Genomic DNA, 24,334 nt, shown 5'->3' with positions numbered 1-24,334 from the left:
GAGAAACTGGATTTTGGCAGTCGGTTTGACGCTCCCTTAAAGAAAGCAGATCTAAAGCAGATTGCAACGCACTCCCGTCCGAAATATCGCAGCTGAAGGGTGCCACCTGCAGACCATCTGGACACAGCCATGTGACATAACCACCTGACGTTTTTATTTTGGCACAATAGACACTGCCCTTTACAGGAGGATAACTACCAAACTAGAGAATACAGTGGACCCTCCGGATAAGAACTTAATTCGTTCCGGGGGTCCGTTTGCACCCTGAAAATTATGTAAATAGAGACGCACTTCCGTGCACGCAGCGATGGAGTGCTTCTGCGCATGCACGCATGGCGAAACCCAGAAGTATACATGTCCGGGTTTGCTGTGGCAGTAACCCAAAGATTCTGTATCTAGGGGGATACGAAAGTAGAGGTATGACTGTATGTTCAATCTGTGAATGCATTTAACAAGTCTGGTTTCTGGGTTTTCCTGAAACAGCAGCTGCATGGGCCTCTCTGGTCAGAATGAGGTCCATGGCACGAGGGGAACTGGGCTAACCATTCCCCATCACCACATTGATACCCCAAAAACTCTCATCCAAAACCTGCAATTAGTGATTCCAGGAAGTTGCTCTCATAGCTGCCCTTAACGAAAAAAGGCAGACACCAGGAAAACAACAACACAGAATTGAGAGTTGCAATTCTCAATAGTGCTGTAACAGTCAGTCTCTCTTCACAGGGAACCCTGGGAATTGTAGTTCTGTGGAATCTGCTAAACATCTCTCAGCACCCTTAAACTACAGCTCCCAGAATACTTTGGGGGAAGGCACGAGTGGTATCAATGGTAAACATATGGTGTGGATGTGACTTAACAGGGCAGAGGAGGCAGCGATCAATGGAGCCTGCATTCCCATTTTTTGAAGGACACAACAATCTATGGCTTTTTAAAAAGTGTTTGAGGGGGGGTAATTGGTTTGCTTTGGTTTCGTTACGTATTTTGTTTTTCATGTTGCATTTTTGTGTTGGGAAGCCCTCTGTGATCTTCAGATGAAAGACGGTATGCACATTTAATACATTGGTAAAGGTAAAGGTACCCCTGACCATTAGGTCCAGTCGTGGCCGACTCTGGGGTTGCGGCGCTCATCTCGCTTTATTGGCCGAGGGAGCCGGAGTACAGCTTCCGGGTCATGTGGCCAGCATGACTAAGCTGCTTCTGGCAAATCAGAGCAGCGCACGGAACCACCGTTTACCTTCCCGACGGAGCGATACCTATTTATCTACTTGCACTTTGAGGTGCTTTCGAACTGCTAGGTTGGCAGGAGCAGGGACCGAGCAATGGAAGCTCACCCTGTCGTGGGAATTCGAACCACCGACCTTCTGATGGGTAAGTCCTAGGCTCTGTGGTTTAACCCACAGCGCCACCCGCGTCCTTTTTTATTTAATACATACATACACACACACACACACACACACACACACACACACTTTGCCATTGTGCTTCCAAAACAGACTTTCTCAGCTTTCCCTGTGCCTTATGGAACAGATTTCCTGGGGGTGGGGACAAGGGGAGAGGAGAGGAAGGGGAAGTTCCACCGCATTTCAAAGGACATGAATTCACAGAGGAGAGAGAGGCTGCTTACTTCACGCCGCAGCTTGATCACAGGCTCCAGCAGGGCACCTGTATAGCAGATGGATGTTTCCGGAATGTCCATGTGTCTGCAGAGAGATAAGAGAGTGCCAAACCATGAAAGGCTTTTAAACAGGGAACGCGCTCCTTTCTTCTAATCAACTCTCTTTTCTTTTTTTAAAACGAAGTTTCTAATGTTTTTTCAAGGACTTTGATAAAAGCTTGGGAGAGCCTATGTGGGCTCAATGCCTGGTGAAACCACAAAAGTCATAAATGCACCCAGTGAGGAGAGCCTGCAGAACACGGGGGTTTCTTTACGCAACGTTCTGTTAGGACAGATAATTCGCCAGCCTTCACAGGATGATGGTGGCATCAGCAACTGTTGCGGTGGCACAGGCAAAAGAGAACCAGCTTCCTCTGGGACCAGCCAAGGCTGCCGCCCGAATTACTTTGGTGGGCTCAGACCATTTGGCCCAGTATCCTGTTGCCAACAGTGGACAGCCCATGAGTACAGATGGGGCGTTTTTCAGCCAGAGCTTGCAGGAGCTAGTTCCAGCATCTTTCAGGTGGGCGGCATTATAATAAAAGAAAGGGGGCGTTTGCGGTGAGTTCTGGCACCTCCTTTTCTAGAAGAATAGCCCTGAGTACAGCCGCTGACAGCAATAGGCCCACCCTGTGGTTTGTCCGAGACTAAAGGTACACTGCTTCAGAAAAAAAACTTTTGTTCCATTGCCACGGCTAGTGTGGGAGAAGTTTGTGGATCTATGAAATTATGAATACAGTGGACGCTCGGGTTGCGAACATGATCCGTGCGGGAGGCACGTTCGCAACCCGCAGCACCGCGTCCGTGCACACACGGGTTGCGATTCAGCGAAATTTAGTGAAATTTAGCGCTTCTGCACATGCATGAGCGCTGAAACCCGGAAGTAACCTCTTCTGGTACTTCTGGGTTCGGCGCAGTGCACAACCCGAAAATGCACAACCCGAAGCATCTGTAACCCAAGGTATGACTGTAGTATAAGATAAAGGTAAAGGCAAGGGACCCCTGAATGGTTAGGTCCAGTCAAAGGCGATTATGCGGTTGCGGCACTCATCTCGCTTTCAGGCCGAGCGAGCCGGCATTTGTCCACAAGCAGCTTTCTGGGTCATGTGGCCAGCAGGACTAAACCGCTTCTGGAGCAACGGGACAACGCGACGGAAACCAGAGCGCACGGAAACACCGTTTACCTTCCCGCCCCAGTGGTACAGATTTATCTACTCGCACTGGTATGCTTTTGAACTGCCAGGTTGGCAGGAGCTGGGATGAAGCAATGGGAGCTCACTCCATTACAGGGATATGAACTGCTGACCTTCTGATCGGCAAGCCCAAAAGGCTCAGTGGTTAGGCCACAGTGCCACCCGCTTTTACCTTTTATGAATAGTATGAAGAGAGGACAGAGGAAATATATTTTGCATTCGTAACACGAGAACGTGGTAAGAAAGTAAGTAGAGCCTGCTGGAACAGGCCAATGGCCTCTCTAGTTCAGCATCCTGTTCCCACCTGTGGGAACCTGCAAGCAATACTTGAACCCAAGACCACCCTTCCCTCCCTTTTCTAGCAACTGGTATTCAGAAGCATCTTGCCTCTGACCGTGGAGGCAGTGCATTGGCTAGTTACTGATGATATTATTTATAGCCATGTTCAAATATATAAAAGGATGTCACATAGAGGAGGGAGAAAGGTTGTTTTCTGCTGCTCCAGAGAAAACTACAAGAAAGAAGATTCCACCTAAACATTAGGAAGAACTTCCTGACAGTAAGAGCTGTTCGACAGTGGAATTTGCTGCCAAGGAGTGTGGTGGAGTCTCCTTCTTTGGAGGTCTTTAAGCAGAGGCTTGACAACCGTATGTCAGGAGTGCTCCGATGGTGTTTCCTGCATGGCAGGGGGTTGGACTCGATGGCCCTTGTGGTCTATTTCAACTCTATGATTCTATGATTATTGTTCACTCTAACCAGCAGGATCGTCTTATGCAGGGGTCCCCAAGCTAAGGCCCGTGGGCCGGATAAGGCCCGAGGGACTCATTCACCTGGCCCATGACAACCCCACTGCCCGCTCTTACCAGCGCTGCGCTGTGCGGCTGCCCGCTTCCGGGTCGGAGGAGCACCGGAAATAGCTTGTGCACATTTCCGGTGCACATCCGGGTCGGAGGCCCATGCACATAAGCTATTTCTGGTGCTCCTCTGACACGGAAGTGCGCTGGAAATAACGTGTGCACGCGCTCCCCCACCCTCCGCACAATCGGCACTGGAGACATCGGCCTGAGGCGTAGTAAGTTTGCTGACCCCTGTTCTTACGTGCTTAACAAGCATGGCAGATGCAAAATATTTTCCTCTATCTCCTCTCTCCATGCTGTCCATAATTTTATAGGTCCACCTGCCTTTTCTCGAAGTTAGAAATCTCCAAACGTTTTAGCTTCTCCTCAAAGAATGTATGAATGAAGCTTTATTTGCGTCAGCCGTCGGCCATAGCGACACAAAAAACATGGCGATATACACAGAGCAAAATAAAAAGTCCATTATATAAAACACAGTTTAGGGTCCCGAATCAGCAGTCAAATAGTGGACCTTATTCTGATTGGCCCAGCTAGAAACCTTGCAACCTTTGCAGCCATCTTCTCCTCTTGATCTGCCTGGAGAAGGAAGAGGTGCTCCAACAGCAACACTCCGGTTGTGTTCCAGTGACCAATGGTCTTACACACACAAACCCCCGTTTTCGCCTTCTCTGGGTCCCCCAAAACCGAGTCCCCGCATGCTACTCACAACTGCAAGAGGTGGCGAATGATCTGCTCAGAAATGAGTCGCTTCTGGCTCATGTTTGGTGCGTCCCACACAACGGCCTCGCAGATGGCGCCATCTTGGAAACGCCTCAGCTCCGATCGCTTCCCCCAAAACTGCCGAAACTCCAGCGCCTGCAGGATCAAACCCCGAGAGAGGGGAAATGAAAGGCATTTCTCTCTCTTCCTCATAGGCTTGCTTTGTTTATACTAAAATGAACGTAATTTAATTCATTTTTTATATACTCATAAAGACATTTTAAAAAACAAAATAGAGGAACGTTCTGCAGGCCAGGCCCACAATTCCCGGGTTTGCACAGATACAAGTACAAGTTAACTTCTGTGGGTTTGGTTTGTGTTTTTCAACCACTGCCAAACAATTAAAGCAGAACCAAAACAAATATAAATGGGGCATTAGGTGCCAATTTGTCTTCACAGGTAACTCTAATCCTGTTTGCAAAGGATGCAGAAAAAAGGAAGTGATTCTGACCTTCATTCTTTAAAAATAAATTGCATAAAAAAGAGTTTTAACTTTTCAGAAATTAGCAAGAAAGCAAAAGCGGCACTAAATAGGTTTAATTCATTTATTTTAAAAAATTGTATATCACTATGTCATAAAAATACATAAAAGTGGTGTACAGCAATAAAAACATAAAATAATACAATAAAACCATGAAAAATCTAAAAACAGGCATGCATTAGCCACTGTGAATGTCTTCTTAATCGCCTGCATAGGCCTGGCAGAATAGAAAAGCTTTTAGCAGGTGCAAAAATTTGGCACAGAAGGTGCCTGCTGAATCTCCAGTGGCGGAGAGTTCCATGGGTCCAAAATACCATTTTTCAGCAAGGAAAAAGGGTGTGCAAAACAGGACAAGGAAGTTTCTTTCATGAATAATCGTGCCTTGAAAAAGTCCCATTGAAATCAAAGTGAGCACTTTCACCACCAATGGGTTGTGCCTAATAATAATAATATATTTTTTTTTATTTATATCCCATTCTCCCCAGAGCTCAGAGCGGCTAACAACAATAAAGTCATACAGCATTCAAATCAATTCATTATAAAATCAGTTCAAATCAAATTGATGGCAACCATTGGGCTAGAGTTCTGTGAGGATTACCAAAGGAGGGGGTCAGACTGTGCCTTGGCCAAAGGCCTGGCGGAACAGCTCCGCTTGCAGGCTCCGTGGAAAGATGTCAAGTCCCGCAGGGCCCTAGTCTCTTGTGACAGAGCGTTCCACCAGATCGTGGCCACAGCGGAAAAAGCCCTGGCTCTGGTTGAGACCAGTTTAACCTCCCTGTGGCTTGGGATCTCCAAGATGTTTTTGTTTGAAGACCTCAAGGTCCTCCGTGGGACATACCAGGAGAGGCGGTCCCGTAGGTACTAGGGTTCTAGGCCATATAGGGCTTTAAAGGTTAAAACCAGCACATTAAACCTGACCCTGTACTCCACCGGGAGCCAGTGCAGCTGGTACAGTGGTGCCTCGCAAGACGAAATTAATTCGTTCCGCGAGTTTTTTCGTCTAGCGAATTTTTCGTCTAGCGAAGCACGGTGTCGGAAAAGTTTTGGAAAAGCTTCAAAAATCACCAAAAACAAAAGGCTACCACGCCGCGTTCTATGAGTTGCTCCTCGAAGTCAAGTCGCAACTGTATTAATGGTGTTAAGAAAAAGGAAACAAACTTGCAAGACGTTTTCGTCTTGCGAAGCAAGCCCATAGGGAAATCCGTCTTGCGAAGCAGCTCAAAAACCGCAAAACCCTTTCGTCTACCGAGTTTTTCGTCTTGCGAGGCATTCGTCTTGCGGGGCACCACTGTATTGCACTGGGCAAATGTGATCCTGTAAGGAGTCTCGCCGCGGCATTCTGCACCCGCTGGAGTTTCTGGGTCAGTCTCAAGGGCAGCCCCACATACAGCGAGTTACAATAATCCAGTCTGGAGGTGACTGTCGCGTGGATCACAGTGGCTAGGTCAGGGCGAGAGAGATAAGGAGCCAAGTGCTTAGCTTAGCTTGGCAAAAGCGTAGGCAGAAAATCTCTTGGGCACCCAATAATGGGGACCAGAGCACTCTTCCAGTCTTACCTCTGGTCTGTCCCCTCCAGGTCCCCTCTCTAGGATGCTGCCTGCAAATTCAAGGTTCAGCAGAAGTCCAAATGACAGGGACCCAAAGTCTTTGTGTTTCGGGGGATCAACGTCAATTGGCCACTGGGCGAAAAAGATGAGACAAGCAAAATTAGATGGGCCACACTGCAAAGATATATATAGATTTTATTACGGTCCCAGACCAGTTTTACATACCATACTAAACGAGCATAAAACACAATAGAATTAAGTTTGGATTAACAATCAAATATAACAATAAACAATACGAATTCGGCAGCAATTAGAAATGTGGTTTAGATCTCTAAAATATTATCTAGGGTTTGCATCTGAGGTCTTAAGTCTTTGTAATTGCACAGCTTGTTCCCTGAGTTTTATGGCAGCCGCGCAGAATTTGGCCACCCTTAGCGTGATCTCTGGATCCTTGTCCTCTAACAAGGATTTTAAGCATTTAGGTTCAAACCCAGTTGGAATTTTCCGTATGACAGGGGTAATAAAGACCGAGCGTATATCCTCATAAAAACGACGTTGAAGCAAGACATAACATAAATAACAGCGAAATTGACTTGCAAGGTGGTGTGTTGTTTGATAAGAGATTGAGTGTTTGGGGGTGGAGGGAGGCTTGTTTAATTTCATTGTACACAGGTTGTACAATGACAATAAATATTATTATTATTATTATTATTATTAAGACATTATTAAGGGACGCGGGTGGCGCTGTGGGTTAAACCACAGAGCCTAGGACTTGCCGATCAGAAGGTCAGCGGTTCGAATCCCCGCAACAGGGTGAGCTCCCATTGCTCAGTTCCTGCTCCTGCCAACCTAGCAGTTCGAAAGCACACCAGTGCAAGTAGATAAATAGATACCGCTCCGGCAGGAAGGTAAACAACATTTCCGTGCGCTGCTCTGGTTCGCCAGAAGGTGGTTTATAAATAAATATCAATCAATCAATCTTTATTATGGTCCAGAGACCCAACAAATCGTTACAAAGCAATGCACAATTCAGATAGTCTACCTCCAGGTTAAACTACCATTTTGTTCAGACTTAAAGATAGGGATCATTGGTTCTTGCAACCACCAATAAAAACTTTGCCACTGCTAATGTTCTAGCGTTTGTCCGGTCTTCCAATAGGAACCTGACATAGTGAGCTCCTGATTTTCCCAGGAAAGGTACCAGCAAGGATAACATCAGGTCAGCCCTGACCTGCTCATATTTTGCACAGTGCAGCAAAATATGTTTTACAGAATCGATGTCTTGAGCACACGAGCAAAGTCTGTCCTGGTAGGGAACTCCTCTCAACCTGCCATGCAACACTGCAGAAGGAAAGACGTTTAGTCTGGCTTTGATGAAAAGCCTTTGATAATTTGGTACTGTCAGGTTTTGAATGTAAATATAATATAAATATCATCACCACCACCATGGTCTGAAATTCAAACTTACTGGTTGAGTCTGGGGCAGCGCATGCGTCAGCAACACGATCCTCCGAGACAGCCCTCGTTCCAGCAAGCCGATGAGGAAAGGCAGAGTTGCCGCCACGTAATTCCCGCCGCGATCCATCAGCTCGTTGAGCAGCTGCATCTTCCTGCAGGCCGCCTGCAGCTTGGAGACGTGCTTGAGGCTGAGGAGAGAGCGGGCCGGGAGAGGGAAGTGCAGTCACTGCTGGGTCCACAAATAAGCAACTGTGCCCAGGCTGGGCAAACACAGCAGCGGAGGAGAAATAAATTCTCGGTGCTGAACCAACTCAAATTCTTCTCCAAGAAAGACACGATTCGGCAGCCCAGTATGAGCAAGTCGACCCATTCCTTGGATGTTTATATATAGCATCAAGTCAGATTATTAATTATTATTTATTTAGTTATGTATTACTTATTTTCTTTTTTTGTATAGAATTTTTATTAACTCTTCTGTTTTACAATTTAGAACATTCATTTAAACAACCTTAAAATATCAATGACTTCCATTCTTCTCTTCCCGTGGTTCATTTTGCATAGCGTAAATCCCCACATATTTTATATAAATTAAACCATTCAGTATTCCATTATTACTTCCATCAAAACCGTTGAATTTATCTTAATGCTGCCGATGTTTCCAAGTGTACACAATTCCCCCCATATATTCAAGAAACATTTTCCAATCTTCTTTAAACAAATGTTGCTCTTGTTCTCTTATCCTGTAAGTTAAATCCGCAAGCTGCACAAATTCCATCAGTTTAAGTTGCCATTTTTCTTTGGTTAGGACCTCGCTCGTTTTCCATTTTTGTGCTAACAAAACATAGGCAGCCGTAATGGCATACATAAATAACCTTTTTTTTGACCTTTTCCCGTCTAAATTATCGCCCCCAAAAGGGCTCTGGTTTTTACCAAAATACATTTTTTAAAAGAGTGTTGGACTAGGACCTGGGAGGCTTGGGGTTCGAATACCCATGCGGCCACAAAACTCACCGGGTGACCTTTGGCCAGTCACCGTATCTCAGCCCAACTTCTCTCACACGCTTGTTGTAAGGAGGAAATGAGGAGGAAGAGGAGAACCAGACAGGTCCCCTTGTGCTCCTTCGAAGAAAAAGTACAGTGGTGCCTCGCAAGACGAAAAGAATCCGTTCTGTGATTCTCTTCGTCTAGCGGTTTTTTCATCTTGCGAAGCAAGCCCATTGACAGATTAGCGCTATCAGCGGCTTTTAGCGGCTTATCTGCTGATCGGATCAGCTGATAAGCGGCTTAGCGGCTTAGAAAAAGGGGGGGAAAGGGGAAAAAACCAGCAGGAACTCGCAAGGCATTGTCGTCTTGCAAAGCAAGCCCATAGGAAATTCGTTTTGTGAAGCACCTCCAAAACGGAAAACTTTCGTCTAGCGAGTTTTCCGTCTTGCGAGGCATTCGTCTTGCGGGGCACCACTGTAGTGTGTAAATGTAAGAAAAAAGAAATATTCTCGTGGAGAGAACGTACTGGAACACATGGTCAAAGGCTCGGATCAGAGGCTTGGGGGTCATGAGCAGCAAATGGAACCCATCCATCGTTTTGTCGTCCAGAATCTCCATAGAGTGCTTGGCTTCGAACTGGATCTAAGGGAGAGCAAAACCGCACATATTTAGGCAAGCCGAGAAATAAGCCAACACCCCAAGTGTCAATTCCAGGCCACAATGTAGTTGCCTCCTTTTTTCTCTCGAGGCATCAACTCATCTTGGTTGGGGGTACCCTACAAAACCACTCCACTCCCCCCCCAAGCGGCCGGTGCAAAGACTCTTGGCCCGTTCGCTTCCCTGGTCCATTTGCAAAGAGCAAAGCAGAGCAGCAGGTAGACAATAACACGAAACCCGGGTTCGAATTCCCCATTCGCCCAAGTCACTCTCCCGTTCTCAGCCTACCCCAACAAGTCTGCAGTGCCATCAACGGTGAAAACACTGGCATGCCATCTGTTTCTAGACTAGGCTGAATTTCTTATATATATATATAATTCTTTTTCCATATTGAAAGTTAAATCTGCTACTCAAGTTATATTCCAATTCAACAAACTAGTGACTTCCACTCACCCAACATCAATATTTCTAACTCAAATTACATAAAATTGCTTTTTAAGGTTCTGTCTTATCTAATTTCATCCTCTTTAACCCGTTTCTTAATATATCCTGCTATTTTCTTATGCTTCAAACCCTGCTTTGGCCTTTGCATAGGGGATATAAGTTTTTAAACAGATTAGAGTGAGTTTCCAGAATTCTTTAAAGGATTCTAAATTTGTGTCTCTTATCATTGCCATCAGTTTTGCCATCGCTGAAAAAACCCCTCGTTTTTATCAACCGTTCTTCCTTTGAGGGTGCTGAATTTTGGTGAAATATTGCTTTGTTGTATTTTTAATTCTGTTTCTCACTCCAGGAAGAGCTGGTTATAAGTGACATGAATACACGGCGGTTTTCCAATGAATTTGTTCTGCTAGTAACAAGGCCTTTTGGCTGCACAGATAAGTTTCCTCTCCTCTCCTCCAGTAAACCTGAACTGGCTGGGGCTGATAGGAAACATTCAGAGGGCACCACATTGGGGAAAGCTGGGCCAAACCACTACCTCATTTACCTGCTTATATGTGGAGGCCGTCATGTCTGCGCACAGGTTGACCAACCCAGAAGGGTCCACGAAGACCACCTGGAACGCTGCGTGGAAGTCCGCCAGGGTAGGCTAGAGGAAGAGGACAAAGCTGAGATTCAAAAGGCAGAACAAGGAAAATGCTCCTTTGAAACTTAGGTTTATGCAATGGCTGATGGTTGCAAAATTCTGGAGAAAAGAAGCATCGGGATGTATAACTAAATTTTGGGGGAGAAATTAAAAATGCCAGATGATCATATTATCCTAAATCACATACCCATTATACAGGACAAAATAAAATAAATTCCTTCCAGTAACACCTTAGAGACCAACTAAGTTTGTTATTGGTATGAGCTTTCGTGTGCACGCACACTTCTTCAGATACGGGGTTTGACACCTGGTCAACATAGATGGGCTCTTTGCACCCTCAGGTCTGCCGAAAGACTTGATATTGATTCACTGGGGATATAATGATTTTATTGCATTAGCCATGCGGCCATAGCATAATATACATAGAAATAACAACATAAAATGGGGGTGGGGAGATAAAAGTGTATGCCGTTCTGGGCGAATACTTTGAGAAAATGGGGATAACAAAGGTAACGGGAGATTTAAAACATTGAGTGACAGAGAATACAAAAAACAGGTTTGATTGTGTGGCGTATCGACTACATCTGTGGTATTGAGGAAGGAGTTGGTGCCGCTTTCCTCTTCATCACACTAAGCAGGAAATTAGCTGTCATCTCGGTAATCCAACGGTCAGAATCCTGCAGAAGAAGGGACACTATCCAAGGCTGGATTGGGAGATGAAGCTTGTTCACGAGAGGAGTTAGGAACCGAGATCTTTCATCTGTCCAATTGGGACAGAAGAGCATTACATGTTCCATAGTCTCCAGAACCGTGTCATTGCAGGAGCATGTTCTATTTGCGCTGGGAACTCTGGAGTAACGACCCGACAGAACTGCTGTAGGAAAACAGTTGAGACGGGCACAGGTAAAGGCCCTTCGTTTAGCCTCCGAAGGAATTGTAAAGCAGTATAGAGGGATCCCTTCCGGGGGTGGAATACCTAGGGCTAAGCCTGAACACGGCCCTCTTGCATGGGAAGCTGTGTTAGAGAAGTCAAGTTGCTGCAGCTTCTTTTTGATTAGAGGTAGGGCTGCCGGGCTTATACACTCTAAATTAAAAACAGTTTTGCGGTTCAAATTGAGAAGAGAGCGGAATTTGAGATTAATTGTAGTTTTCCAAGGAGAATTATGAATATCTCTTAGGATCAGATTGGAGAAACCACCTCTAATTCGAGCATCCGATGGTAGTAGGTGGGAGCTGTAGGAAATGGCTCGACTCCATGCTCGTTTTACAATTGAGGGCTGGGCGAACTCAAGACGTAAGGCTGCACCTGAGACACATCTTGGGACGCCGGAAAGAGATCTCAGAAACATGTGAAGTGGGCGATCCAAGTTACCTGATATTGCTGTAGTCCATACTTCGCAGCCATATAATAGTTTAGGGACAACTTTGGCATTAAACATTTGAATTGCTGCTGGAATCTTTCTATCTATACCTGAAGGAGCGTCTCCACCCCCATCATTCAGCCCAGACACGGAGGTCCAGCTCCAAGGGCCTTCTGGCGGTTCCCTCCCTGTGAGAAGTGAAGTTACAGGGAACCGGGCAGAGGGACTTCTGGCACTGTGGAACACCTCCCATCAGATGTCAAGAAAATAAACAACTATCCGACTTTTAGAAGACATCCGAAGGCAGCCCTGTTTAGGGAAGTTTTTAATGTTTGATGTTTTATCATGTTTTAATATTCTGTTGGGAGCTGCTCAGAGTGGCTGGGGAGACACAGCCAAATGGGCGGGGTATAAACAAATTATTACTATTACTACTACTACTACTACTACTACTATCCTTTGATCAATGGATAGAAGATACGGCAACTCTTATAACATACAAAGAGATTGCTTTTGGACACAGATTGTGTATGGATAAATATGATGACAGTACAAGTGCATTTATAAAAACTATAGTGACGTGTTAATAATTGTATGCTCGATGGATGATAACCTTACTTATATACCTATACATTGTGTTGTATTCATTTTTGTTTTGGGTCCCCCCCCCAATTTCTTTTATTTCTCCACTGAAAACCTTTCCATAAAATATAAATATTGAGATTCAAAAGGCGTCGCAGGCTGAAAAGCAGGTGGGAGTGGCAGCTTCTAGCAGGGAAAGTGAATGGACAACCTCACAGGGTTGTTGCCAGGATACAAAGGGATGAGGGGAGAACCAGGCAAGGCACCTGGAGCTCCTTGGAAGGAAGGTGGAATACAGCTGTAATAATAAACAACCCCCATCGCCTCTGCCCTAACCAGGAATTCCAAGTACCCCAAAGCTCACACTCTTACCAGTGAGGAAACTCCATCCTTTGAAAGGCTGATTCCAGATGTACTGAGGTCTGTGGCAGCTGGAAGCAAGACAGACACGTGGGGGGAAAGATCATGCAATTACTCAGAGATTGTGAAACAATAAAGACTATCGTCTCCTATCGTATTATTATCAATGACTTGGATGATGGACTCAAGGGCATCCTGATCAAATTTGCAGATGACACCAAACTGGGAGGGGTGGCTAACACCCCAGAGGACAGGATCACACTTCAAAACGACCTTGACAGATTAGAGAACTGGGCCAAAACAAACAAGATGAATTTTAACAGGGAGAAATGTAAAGTATTGCACTTGGGCAAAAAAAAATGAGAGGCACAACTACAAGATGGGTGACACCTGGCTTGAGAGCAGTACATGTGAAAAGGATCTAGGAGTCTTGGTTGACCACAAACTTGACATGAGCCAACAGTGTGACACGGCAGCTAAAAAAGCCAATGCAATTCTGGGCTGCATCAATAGGAGTATAGCATCTAGATCAAGGGAAGTAATAGTGCCACTGTATTCTGCTCTGGTCAGACCTCACCTGGAGTACTGTGTCCAGTTCTGGGCACCACAATTCAAGAAGGACACTGACAAACTGGAACGTGTCCAGAGGAGGGCAACCAAAATGGTCAAAGGCCTGGAAACGATGCCTTATGAGGAACGGCTAAGGGAGCTGGGCATGTTTAGCCTGGAGAAGAGGAGGTTAAGGGGTGATATGATAGCCATGTTCAAATATATAAAAGGATGTCACATAGAGGAGGGAGAAAGGTTGTTTTCTGCTGCTCCAGAGAAGCGGACACGGAGCAATGGATCCAAACTACAAGAAAGAAGATTCCACCTAAACATTAGGAAGAACTTCCTGACAGTAAGAGCTGTTCGACAGTGGAATTTGCTGCCAAGGAGTGTGGTGGAGTCTCCTACTTTGGAGGTCTTTAAGCAGAGGCTTGACAACCATATGTCAGGAGTGCTCTGATGGTGTTTCCTGCTTGGCAGGGGGTTGGACTCGATGGCCCTTGTGGTCTCTTCCAACTCTATGATTCTATGATTATTCTGCCAAATGGGTGGCTTGTTTTGTGATCGAGGGAGGAAAGGTAGGGAGCCCCACAAACCAGCTCAGATCGAAGCACCTCCCACCTCAGAGCCAAAGCGCACTGGGCTTACCTAAGAACTGAAGGCTGTTCCTCAACACCTGGTATCCACTCATCACTTTGTTGATCTTGTGCTTCTCCAAGAGATACACCACCAGCATAGAAGCCATGAAGCCATTGAAGCACCCAAGGCCCTGGGGGAGGGGAGGGAAGAAATGGACAATACACAAAAGTTGGCACAAGGTGCTCTTCTGCTGCAGATTCCCAAATCCTCCAGCCACCCGGTGCTAGAAAGCTAGGAGCTAAACGGCACTCTGGACCTAGGTTATGGGTGCAAGAACAGAATGTCTAGGCATGCTTTTTTACAACGAGAATACAAATCTGAAATTGAATGAACCGCAGCTAAAATATTGTGTTCATTTTTCACATGGTCTAGTCCTTCCCCTGAAGACTGCAAAAACCAAAGCCATGCTCCCCCTGCCTACCCCCCTAATATTCTTAAGAGGATCTCTTTTCCAGTCTTCAGAGCGTGGCTGGAAGTGGGGAGGCAGAAAATGGTCCTCCTTTCATTCCAGCAGTGGCAGTTTTAATCTGAAATCTTCGGCGCAGTAATGCAACAGAGTAACCGAGGAGGGGGTGGGGACTTTCGCTCCATTGCTTTTCACCTCCACTGACTGAGAGGCGCCCCCCAGAATTCGGCCTCCAGGTGCCCCGCACCCCTTGCACCCCACTGGGTGAAGACGGTCCTGTTTAGGAATGTAGCCTGCAGCTGCTCGAGACATTTTTAGCATAGTGCAAAGGGATCACAACATTTAGCAGATTTTGCGTACCTGGTGTCCTCCAGAATTCTTGGAACTACAACTCCCACGGGCCTTAGCCAGCACCACCATTGTAACCTCAAATATTTGATTGCAACCCCAAATATTTATTTACTAAATTTGTATACCGCCCTATACCTGTAGATCTCAGGGCAGTTGACAACGCGGTCTTGTCACAACAGCCAGGCTGCTCAAGGGTGAGGAAGCAAGGAGGCCCAGGTCTCCCCCCATTGTGCCCGGGCCCAGTTACCTGGTGAAGCCCACGTTGGCGCAGCCACACTTTGAGGAGAGACACCCCGTCTCGCATGCCTTGGAAGTCATGGGCTGCCTCCGAGAGGAAGAGCAGGCTGGACTCCAGGACCAGGTCCCACAAAATGGAGTTGTTGTAGTGTGGCGTCGGTGGCTCCGAGGCTCCTAGGAAAGGCAGAACAGGAGATCACCACCGGTCCATGTTGAACAAATATGGCAGACGCCGTTAGCTGCGGCCTTCTTGTCTGGCATAAAACCGCCCAGAACCCAACAACAGAAACACAACATCCAAGTCTAAAATGGAGACACTCTGGCTAACTTTCTGTGTAGCTTAGAAGGGGGGTTATTAGGCAGGAATACACAAGTTCATCAAAGGTTTATACAGTGGTGCCCGGCAAGACCAATGCCTCGCAAGACGAAAAACCCGCTAGACGAAAGGGTTTTCCGTTTTTCGATGCGCTTCGGAAGACAAATTTCCCTATGGGCTTGCTTCGCAAAACGAAAAAGTCTCGCAAGTCTTGCGATTTTTTTCGCTCCCCCCCCTTTTTCTAAGCCGCTAATAGCCTTTTAGCCGCTAAGCCTTTAATAGCTGCTAATCCGCTAATAGGGTTGCTTCGCAAGACGAAAAAACTGCTAGACGAAGAGACTCGCGGAACGGATTAATTTCGTCTTGCGAGGCACCACAGTATATTCATTCATAAACTTTATTGCGCTAGCCAAAGGCCATGGCATCATTCACAGGGGGAACAAAAGGAAAACAGCAATAACCAGAAAAACATTTTTTTAAATTCCCTTTTAACGAGGGGGCTGGTGCCATGCTACTTTTGTTGCAATGGGCTGCAAGTTTTTAATCTATCTTATCTATCCATAGGTAATTCTATTAATGTTTAATTGTTTGGTTTTTTGGGTGATTGCTTTTTCTCCTATGTTTTTAGCTGTTCCTATTTGTCTTCTTCTTTGGCGATCACTTGTAGCCAAGTAAGATTGAAAAAAGGTTCAGTTACCACCACTGGGTGGCGACCCCACTGGGTGCAGTAATCCAGTCAGGGAAAAAGGGAGGCAGAGTATGTTTAAGGCACCTTTTCTAGCCCCTCCCCCTTTTCAGGATGAGCTGAGTGGATCCTAAAAAGGGCGGCTCAGTCATGGATACAGCTGCCAAGCTGCTCAACTGCCTCGTTCCTCGAGTCAGAACGACTGAATCTGTATCCACCGCCCATGTGCCGGTTCATGACTAGGGGCTTCCAGATTTCACGGTCCTGCCCCCCTTACCATTTGCTGATCGCCATGGGACTTTTGGGGCTTGGGGTGGGCTTTTGGAAGATTCCTGTGCGTTAATTTGTTTTATGTGTGCAGATCAGTAATAATAATAATAATTTAATTTTTTTACCCCACCCATCTGGCTGGGTTTGCCAGGCCACTCTGGGTGGCTTCTAACAAAGATGAAAAATACATTACAATTTCACACATTAAAAACCGCCCTGAACAGGGCTGCCTTCAGATGTCTTCTTAATGTCAGGTAGTTGTTTATCTCTTTGACATCTGATGGGAGGGTGTTCCACAGGGCGGGTGCCACTACCGAGAAGGCCCTCTGCCTGGTTCCTTGTAGCTTTGCTTCTCGCAATGAGGGAACCGCCAGAAGGCCCTTGGCGCTGGACCTCAGTGTCCAGGCAGAACGATAGAGGTGGAGACGCTCCTTCAGGTCTACTGGACCAAGGCTGTTTAGGGCTTTAAAGGCCAGCACCAACACTTTGAATTGTGCTCGGAAACGTTACACACAGTGTAAGTCTCCTTGAGTCCCCATCAGCGGGAAAAGGCGGTGTATAAATAAGTATAGAATAATAATAATACCTGCGACAGGGGAGCGCTTCTCCGTGAACCAAGCCGTGCGGACATTGTTCTTGCTGGGGTGCAGGCGACTGGTCTTGAAGACGCCCTGGGCAGGGCAGGCGTAGAGGCGGACAGTCACCAACTTCATGTCTTTCCCTGGGGAAACCCCACAAAGCAGGGTGAGCAAAAGGCAAGCCAGGAGAATCGATAAGGAGAAGGCACCCAGGCCAAGACTTTTAAGAACATCCCCCTCCATTGGTGGACTGGACGTCTCCCCTCCTGCTACACTGCTAACTTCATCATTGGTTAAAAGGTAAAGGGACCCCTGACTATTAGGTCCAGTCAAGGCAGACTCTGGGGTTACAGCACTCATCTCGCTTTATTGGCCGAGGGAGCCGGCTTCCAGCTTCCAGGTCACGTTGCCAGCATGACTAAGCCTCTCCTGGCGAACCAGAGCAGCGCACGGAAGCGCCGTTTACCTTCCCGCAGGAGCGGTACCTATTTATCTACTTGCACTTTAATGTGCTTTCGAACTGCTAGGTTGGCAGGAGCAGGAACCCAGCAACGGGAGCTCACCCCGTCATTGCAGGGATTCGAACCGCCAACCTTCTGATCGGCAAGCCCTAGGCTCTGTGGTTTAGACCTAAAGGTAAAGGTAAAAGGACCCCTGACCTGTTAGGTCCAGTCGTGGCCAACTCTGGGGTTGCAGCGCTTATCTCGCTTTACTGGCCGAGGGAGCTGGCGTAGAGCTTCCGGGTCATGTGGCCAGCAGGACTGAGCCGCTTCTGGCGAACCAGAGCAGCGCACAGAAACGCCGTTTACCTCCCCGCCGGAGCGGTACCTATTTATCTACTTGCACTTTGACATGCTTTCGAACTGCTAGGTTGGCAGGAGCAGGGACCGAGCAACGGGAGCTCACCCCGTCGCAGGGATTCGAACTGCCAAACTTCTGATCGGCAAGCCCAAGGCTCAGTGGTTTAACCCACAGCGCCACCCGTGTCCCCATCATTGGTTAGCTTTGTGGTTTTATTTCATGATTCCATTATAATCTTGCACTTGTGTAATGTTTTCTGAATTTACGCCTGACCATTCAGATATGGGCAAGCTATGCAAGTAACAGAGACAGTGTGGAGTAGTGGTTGGAGCATCAAACTAGGACCTATGAGACCTGGGTTTGAATCCCTGCTTGGCCATGATGCTCACTGCCTCTCAGCCTAGCCTGCCCCCGAAGGGTTGTTGGGAGGATTCAAGGAGGAGGGGGAGAACCCTGTATACCACCTTGAGTTTCTTTGGAGGAAAAGGTGAGCTATAAATGCAACTAAACAAACAAACAATCCAGAATTAACGAATAATAACCTGCCCCAGTCTTGCAGCACTCACTCACTCTGACCCACTTTAAGATGCAGCCTCGTGAAATCAAAAACTGCAGCTGCCTCTTACATTGCAGCATCACACTCCTGCTCAGCCCACCAGAACCCATCACTTACCGTATTTTTCGCTCTATAACACGCACCAGACCATAACACGCACGTAGTTTTTAGAGGAGGAAAACAAGAAAAAAAAATATTCTAAATGAAATAGTGGATATATGATTTTTGTGGTTCATGCTGTGGCCACAGACATGTGATCTGACGGTGTGTTTGGAGTAGCCCAATGCAAAAATCCTGTGGATCCATGCTTTGTAACCACGGAGGAGGGAAGGAAGGGGAACCATGGATCCTCTGCTCACGACTGCAGCAGATCCCCCCCCCCGCCACCCGCAGGCATTCGCTCCATAACACGCACAGACATTTCCCCTTACTTTCTAGGAGGAAAAAAGTGAGCGTTATGGTGCAAAAAATATGGTATTTTTCTGCCCAAACCTGGTGCTCTATTACAGGGAGACCAAGAAAAAGGAAGGGGGTCTGGATCCAGGAGCAGGCGGAAAGCCGCCCTCACCTTGCGGCTGCAGGAGCACGACTGGCTTCAGGTGGTTGCCGTTGACGTAGGCAAACTTCACGGCCCCGAAGATCTTCTTCTTGGCCAGGTGCTGAGCCAAGCAAGCCAGGTAGAGAGCCCTCTTGCGGTGGTAGCGCTGGTTTAGGTGGTCCTTGTCCTGGAAGATCTCCTAGCAGCAAATAAATAAATAAATAAATAAATATTTTTTTTATTTATACCCCGCCCTTCCCAGTTTAAAAACCGGGCTCAGGGCGGCTAGCAGCAAAATAAAACATTGATTAAAATGTGACTTAAAAACAGCATAAAGTACAACATAAAATGCAGCATCAATTATCAATAAAATTCTAAACTTCAAGGGTCATTTGAGGGGAGGGGGGGAACCCAGTCAGTAGACATCAAATGATCACCAGGGCTAACTGGCCAAGTTGGGCCAGCAAGAGGGATTGCCCCATAAAATATATACCCTTACAAAAACGTTTTTTTGAAACTCGCCTTCAACAGAAATTATTATTAAAAAATTGTCCAGTAGCACCTTAGAGACCAACTAAGTTTGTTCTGGGTATAAGCTTTTGGTATCTGAAGAAGTGTGCATGCACACAAAAGCTTATACAGTGGTGCCCTGCAAGACGAATGCCTCGCAAGACGGAAAACTCGCTAGACGAAAGAGTTTTCCGTTTTGGAGGTGCTTCGCAAAACGAATCTCCTATGGGCTTGCTTTTCGTCTTGCGAGTTCCTGCGGGTTTTTTTTCCTCCCCCCCTTTTTCTAAGCCGCTAAGCCGCTTATCAGCTGATCCGATCAGCCGATAAGCCGCTAAAAGCCGCTAATAGCGCTAATCCGTTAATCCGTCAATGGGCTTGCTTCGCAAGACGAAAAAACCGCTAGACGAAGAGAATCACAGAACGGATTATTTTCGTCTTGCGAGGCACCACTGTACCCAGAACAAACTTAGTTAGTCGCTAAGGTGCTACTGGACAATTTTTTTATTTATTTTGACTGCATCAGACCAACATGGCTACCTACCTGAATCTAGAAATTATTATGCCATTGTTGGCGTGCACTACACACACACAAACCACAAAACCTATTGCAAATTTAGGCCCTGTGGAATGAAGACGATGCTGAAGCTAAGCAGCTCGTGGTCTGCTTCTCACTTGTGCCAGTGCCACTAACCTTGGGCATCGTCACTGCCACATCCACATTGACCTCGGGCTTGATGCAGGTGCCCAGCAGGTAACTCCCCACCACTTTCACCTCGGCGGGGGGAAGGAAGCGAAAGTGGCCCTTGACGCAGAAGGGAAGCTGCTGGAGTGGGACCTTCACTCCACTGGGGAGCCAGGACTGATTGGTGATCTAGGAGGAGACAGGGTAGAAGAAAAAGGTTAAAGCACACCCTGAGTACAGGATGGGACCCGCCAGTGAAAAAGGATCTCAGTGAACAGAGCTAGGAAAAGCCTCTCTTTTTGGCAGCCAGGATCTTAATTGCAAGAAATTGGAAAAGTGACCAAACACCTACGATAAATGAGTGGCAGGTCCAAATGATAGAATACCTACAGATGGCCATGATGACAGGGAGAATTAGATGTTGTCCAAAACAGAAAGTACAGAAAGAATGTAAAATCTTTAAGGAGTATTTGGAAAAGCGTTACAATAACAAATATCTCCTGGCAGAAATAGAGTGATCCTTGTACAACAACAAATATAATGTTTTTTGATATCTGACGAAAACAAAGAAATACAATAACTTGGAACTGTGTGAAAAAATTGTAGAAACAATAATACAATGGGTCTTATCGGAAGCAAAATAAATGTGTTTGTTTTCTTTTGTTTTCTTTTTCCTTTTTTCCCTCCCCCCCCCCTCTTCCTCTTCACTTTTTTGTGTGCCTCCTTTCTTGGTCTTTCTCTTTTTGATATGTTAAGAAGGAGATAAAGAGATAAAAGTGTAATATGAAAACTTCAGTAAGTTAAAAGTGATGTTGTGTAATTTTTCTATTACTATTTATATATTGTTAAAATTGGTTAATTGTAATGAATTGATGTAGCAACTACTGTGGTTTTTTCTTGTTATTGTTTAATTCTAAATAAAGTATTATTCTTTAAAAAAAATGAAAAGGCTCTTTTTGCCAGAGACCCTGGGGAAGAAGACACTAACAGTTATGAGTGTACAATGCTGGGACAAGGGTCCATTTCAGTGGCCACATTTGAATACCATGATAAATTATGGTTTGCTGTGTAGGAAATGAGTCTGCTGCCGTAGGCACACATGCACGTTTAAGCTCTCCTTCTCCACTGGGGTAGCAGCAAGGAGACTGGAAGCTCCTACTTCTGGGGAGCTACAGTTCAGTGTTACATCTATACCCTAAACCGCAGCTAATAAAGTACGATGCGTTGAAAGAAGCCAGCTTCATGATCCGTGCTGTGAAGTTAGCTTGTTTCAAACAAACCACCGTTATGATTAACTGTCACAGTTTGTTGGGTTTAAACAAAACTGCTAGGATTGCAGTAAGTGTTTACACCTCAACCACAAAGGCCACCATCCTAAATGCACTTATTAGGGAGCGAGCCCCATGAAACATAAGGGGCTTACTTCCGAGTGAACATGCATAAGATTGGGTTGTAAAACTACATGCATCTTGGACATACGTCTCTCTGCGGGGTCTCTGGGACTGTGCTCAGCAAGGCATTGATTTCGCGGAGGAAGGAGTCGATTTTCTGCTTCCTCTTCTCCTTGAGAGTCACCTCTTTTAAAAGCTCCTCAATCTGCACAGGGGAGAAAGGAGAGACGCCACTCGCCACATTAGCACTTAAAAAAAATACAACTTCATTGCTATTACTAACAACCTAAAAGTGAGATGATGATGATAACAACAACAACAACAACAATAATTTATTATTTATACCCCATCCATCTGGCTGGATGGATATAAAACAAACACTAACTAACGGTGAGACAAGATGGAATGAAAGAACACCTTAAGAAGAACTGAAAAGGATGTACAGTAGAACCTCTACTTATGTCCCATTACAAGTCGCAACCACAGCAAACGCAGAAGTAAACACCGGGTTTGCCGTGATTTGCACACGCGCTGAAGCAACTGTCGCCGTCTGCACATGCGCAGAAGCAGGCTGCCGTTGAATGCGTCTGCGCACAATGGCGCGTCTACCAGCAACCCGTTTTGCCATAAGGACGGGCCTCTGGAACAGATTGTGGTCGTGAGTAGAGGTTCAACTGTAAAACAGAACAGCAGAAACAAAGCTTCACAGGAGAGGACGAGAAGCCGGGCATTTACGCAAAATGGGGCAGGAAGCTCAGTAAGACAGCGTAGTTGGAGAACCGAGGGAGAAAGAGGAGTCTGGAAAGTCACTGGAGCCAGTGCTAGGCAAGATCTTAGAAGCACTGAACAGGAGAAAGTTAATGATTCTTTGAACACACAGAAAGAATTGGAAAGCCCATAGACTGAAGCAAAATTCTGGGTGCCATGCAGGTGCTTGGAAGTACAAATAATGAAGGGCTTTGTCTTAGTTACAGGAACCCTTCTCCCACAACACCTGCCCACAAAAGGACTAACCCTGCTAAGTTAGCCTGACCTGCAAGCGCAGAAGGTTGGAGTGAAACAGGCTCTCTGTTTCCTTCAGGCGTGTCAGCTCCTCGTTGGTGGGCGGCTTGTATAGTTCAGCCTTGCAAAGCTTCACCGGTTGCAGAACGCCCTCAGCAGCAAGAGACCTTTTCTTCCCTCGTGGTCTCACTTCCTTAGCAAGAGCCTCCCCATCTTCTCTCTCGGAGTCTCCCACGCCTGCTTCTCTCTCTGCATCTTCAGACATCTGCAGAGAGGCCAAAGGAAAACAGATCAGCCTTGAAAGTAATCCCACAGTCATTTTATTTTAATTGTTTGGTACAAGCCTGCTCAGAAGTTCATTTGAATAAGCAGGACCTTATTGAATTGTATTGTTTTCATGAATCAACTTGTCAGAATACTTCCAACTCCCCAACGGATGGGTAAAGAGAAGAGAATGGGTCTGGGGACACCTACTACTATAGCCATTACTCAAGATAAGTGCAATCAGTCCCTGGATAAGAATGTGGAGTTAAGATCTTCCTTATGGGCAAAATTTAGGTTTGATGAGGCCCTCAGCTCCTGAAGGTAATGGGGCCCTTTATATGTCCAGCTGCCCTTTGTCAACAACAAATTGTTGCTGTTTTTTGTGTTGAAGATATGCTATATGGTAATTTATGGACCTAACAGGAAGCTAAAGCCATTTGCACATAACAAAATACGTATTTCATCAAAATAATTAATATAGAAATGAGCAAACCAGTGATATTTTAGGGTGCAGGCTAGCAGGCAGGGCCCATTACTTACATCACAGGAGCCTACACAACACAAGAACACTGTTGCTGTATGTAGGTTTTATTTTATTTGTTTTTATCTTATATTCTGGAAACGTACATCCAGGGTTTTTTCCCTTTAAATTTTTTTGGGGCCCCCCAAGAGAGTGGGGCTCAAACTATAGCTTGTTTAGCTTATACAGTGGTACCTTGGGTTAAGTATTTAATTCGTTCTGGAGGTCCGTTCTTAACCTGAAACTGTTCTTAACTTGAAGCACTACTTTAGCTAATGGGGCGTCCCGCTTCTGCCGCGCCACTGAAGCACAATTTCTGTTCTCATCCTGAACCAATTTTTTAACCCGAGGTACTATTTCTGAGTTAGCGGAGTATGTAACCTGAAGCGTATGTAACCCGAGGTACCACTGTACGTAAATCCGGCACTGCTTATGGGACTACTTTCACACTCTCTACAACGAAAAAGTTACATTGAACCCCAAATGCTATATAACTTGGCATTTTTGTAACATTTTTGTTCATCTTGTCTGTTGTTGTTTCAGTTTTCTGTAAACCCCTTAGAGAAATGTTTTAATATGTTGTTGTTGCTTAATCGTTTAGTCGTGTCCGACTCTTCGTGACCCCATGGACCTGAGCACGCCATGTTTTAATATAATAAGCAATATAAAAACTCAATCGACATCATTTTTTTCTCCTCTCTCTCTTTAATGCCATCGAAGTAAACCAGGGACAGGTTATCTTATTTTTTTATCCGACTTCTTCACTTAGATTGCTGTCTAAGTTCCGTTATTCAGTTACTTAATTTATTTTATTCATCAATTTTGCAAGCCGCCCTTCACGCGGAGATCACAGGGCGGCTCACAACACAAAATGTTATTGCTTCCCATTCTACAGCTTTAGGATCTCCCTCAGGATCACGCGCAACCCCCCATTACACGGCACCCACCTTCTGCTTGGTCCCTCCTGCATTCCACGTGGGTGGAACTAAGCAAAGCCACGCGGAATCCGGAGCAGCCTCCGCTCACTTCCGGGTGGCTCCTGATTGGACGAAACAGCCC

General features: G+C 46.0%; 1 protein-coding gene across 1 annotated transcript in view; it reads right to left on the bottom strand.

The window, feature by feature from the left end:
• NOL6 (nucleolar protein 6) overlaps positions 1-24,334 on the bottom strand; it is a 74,682-nt gene extending 50,348 nt beyond the window's left edge. The window contains exons 1-15 of the mRNA XM_082241809.1: positions 24,223-24,334; positions 22,523-22,756; positions 21,578-21,694; positions 20,108-20,287; positions 18,937-19,105; positions 17,020-17,154; positions 15,173-15,336; positions 14,178-14,298; positions 12,993-13,051; positions 10,579-10,680; positions 9,460-9,575; positions 7,960-8,137; positions 6,501-6,623; positions 4,411-4,559; positions 1,625-1,700 (exon numbers count right to left, since the gene is read on the bottom strand). Coding sequence (XP_082097935.1) covers positions 1,625-1,700; positions 4,411-4,559; positions 6,501-6,623; positions 7,960-8,137; positions 9,460-9,575; positions 10,579-10,680; positions 12,993-13,051; positions 14,178-14,298; positions 15,173-15,336; positions 17,020-17,154; positions 18,937-19,105; positions 20,108-20,287; positions 21,578-21,694; positions 22,523-22,756 — 1,923 coding nt within the window. The 5' untranslated portion in view covers positions 24,223-24,334. The remainder of the gene's footprint in view (positions 1-1,624; positions 1,701-4,410; positions 4,560-6,500; positions 6,624-7,959; positions 8,138-9,459; positions 9,576-10,578; positions 10,681-12,992; positions 13,052-14,177; positions 14,299-15,172; positions 15,337-17,019; positions 17,155-18,936; positions 19,106-20,107; positions 20,288-21,577; positions 21,695-22,522; positions 22,757-24,222) is intronic.

The sequence above is a fragment of the Podarcis vaucheri genome (assembly GCF_965113315.1).
Source record: "Podarcis vaucheri genome assembly, chromosome: 11".
Classification (NCBI taxonomy): Eukaryota; Metazoa; Chordata; class Lepidosauria; order Squamata; family Lacertidae; genus Podarcis; species Podarcis vaucheri.
Note: the sequence above shows the minus strand (reverse complement) of the source record. Positions and strands in the feature narration are given on the sequence as shown.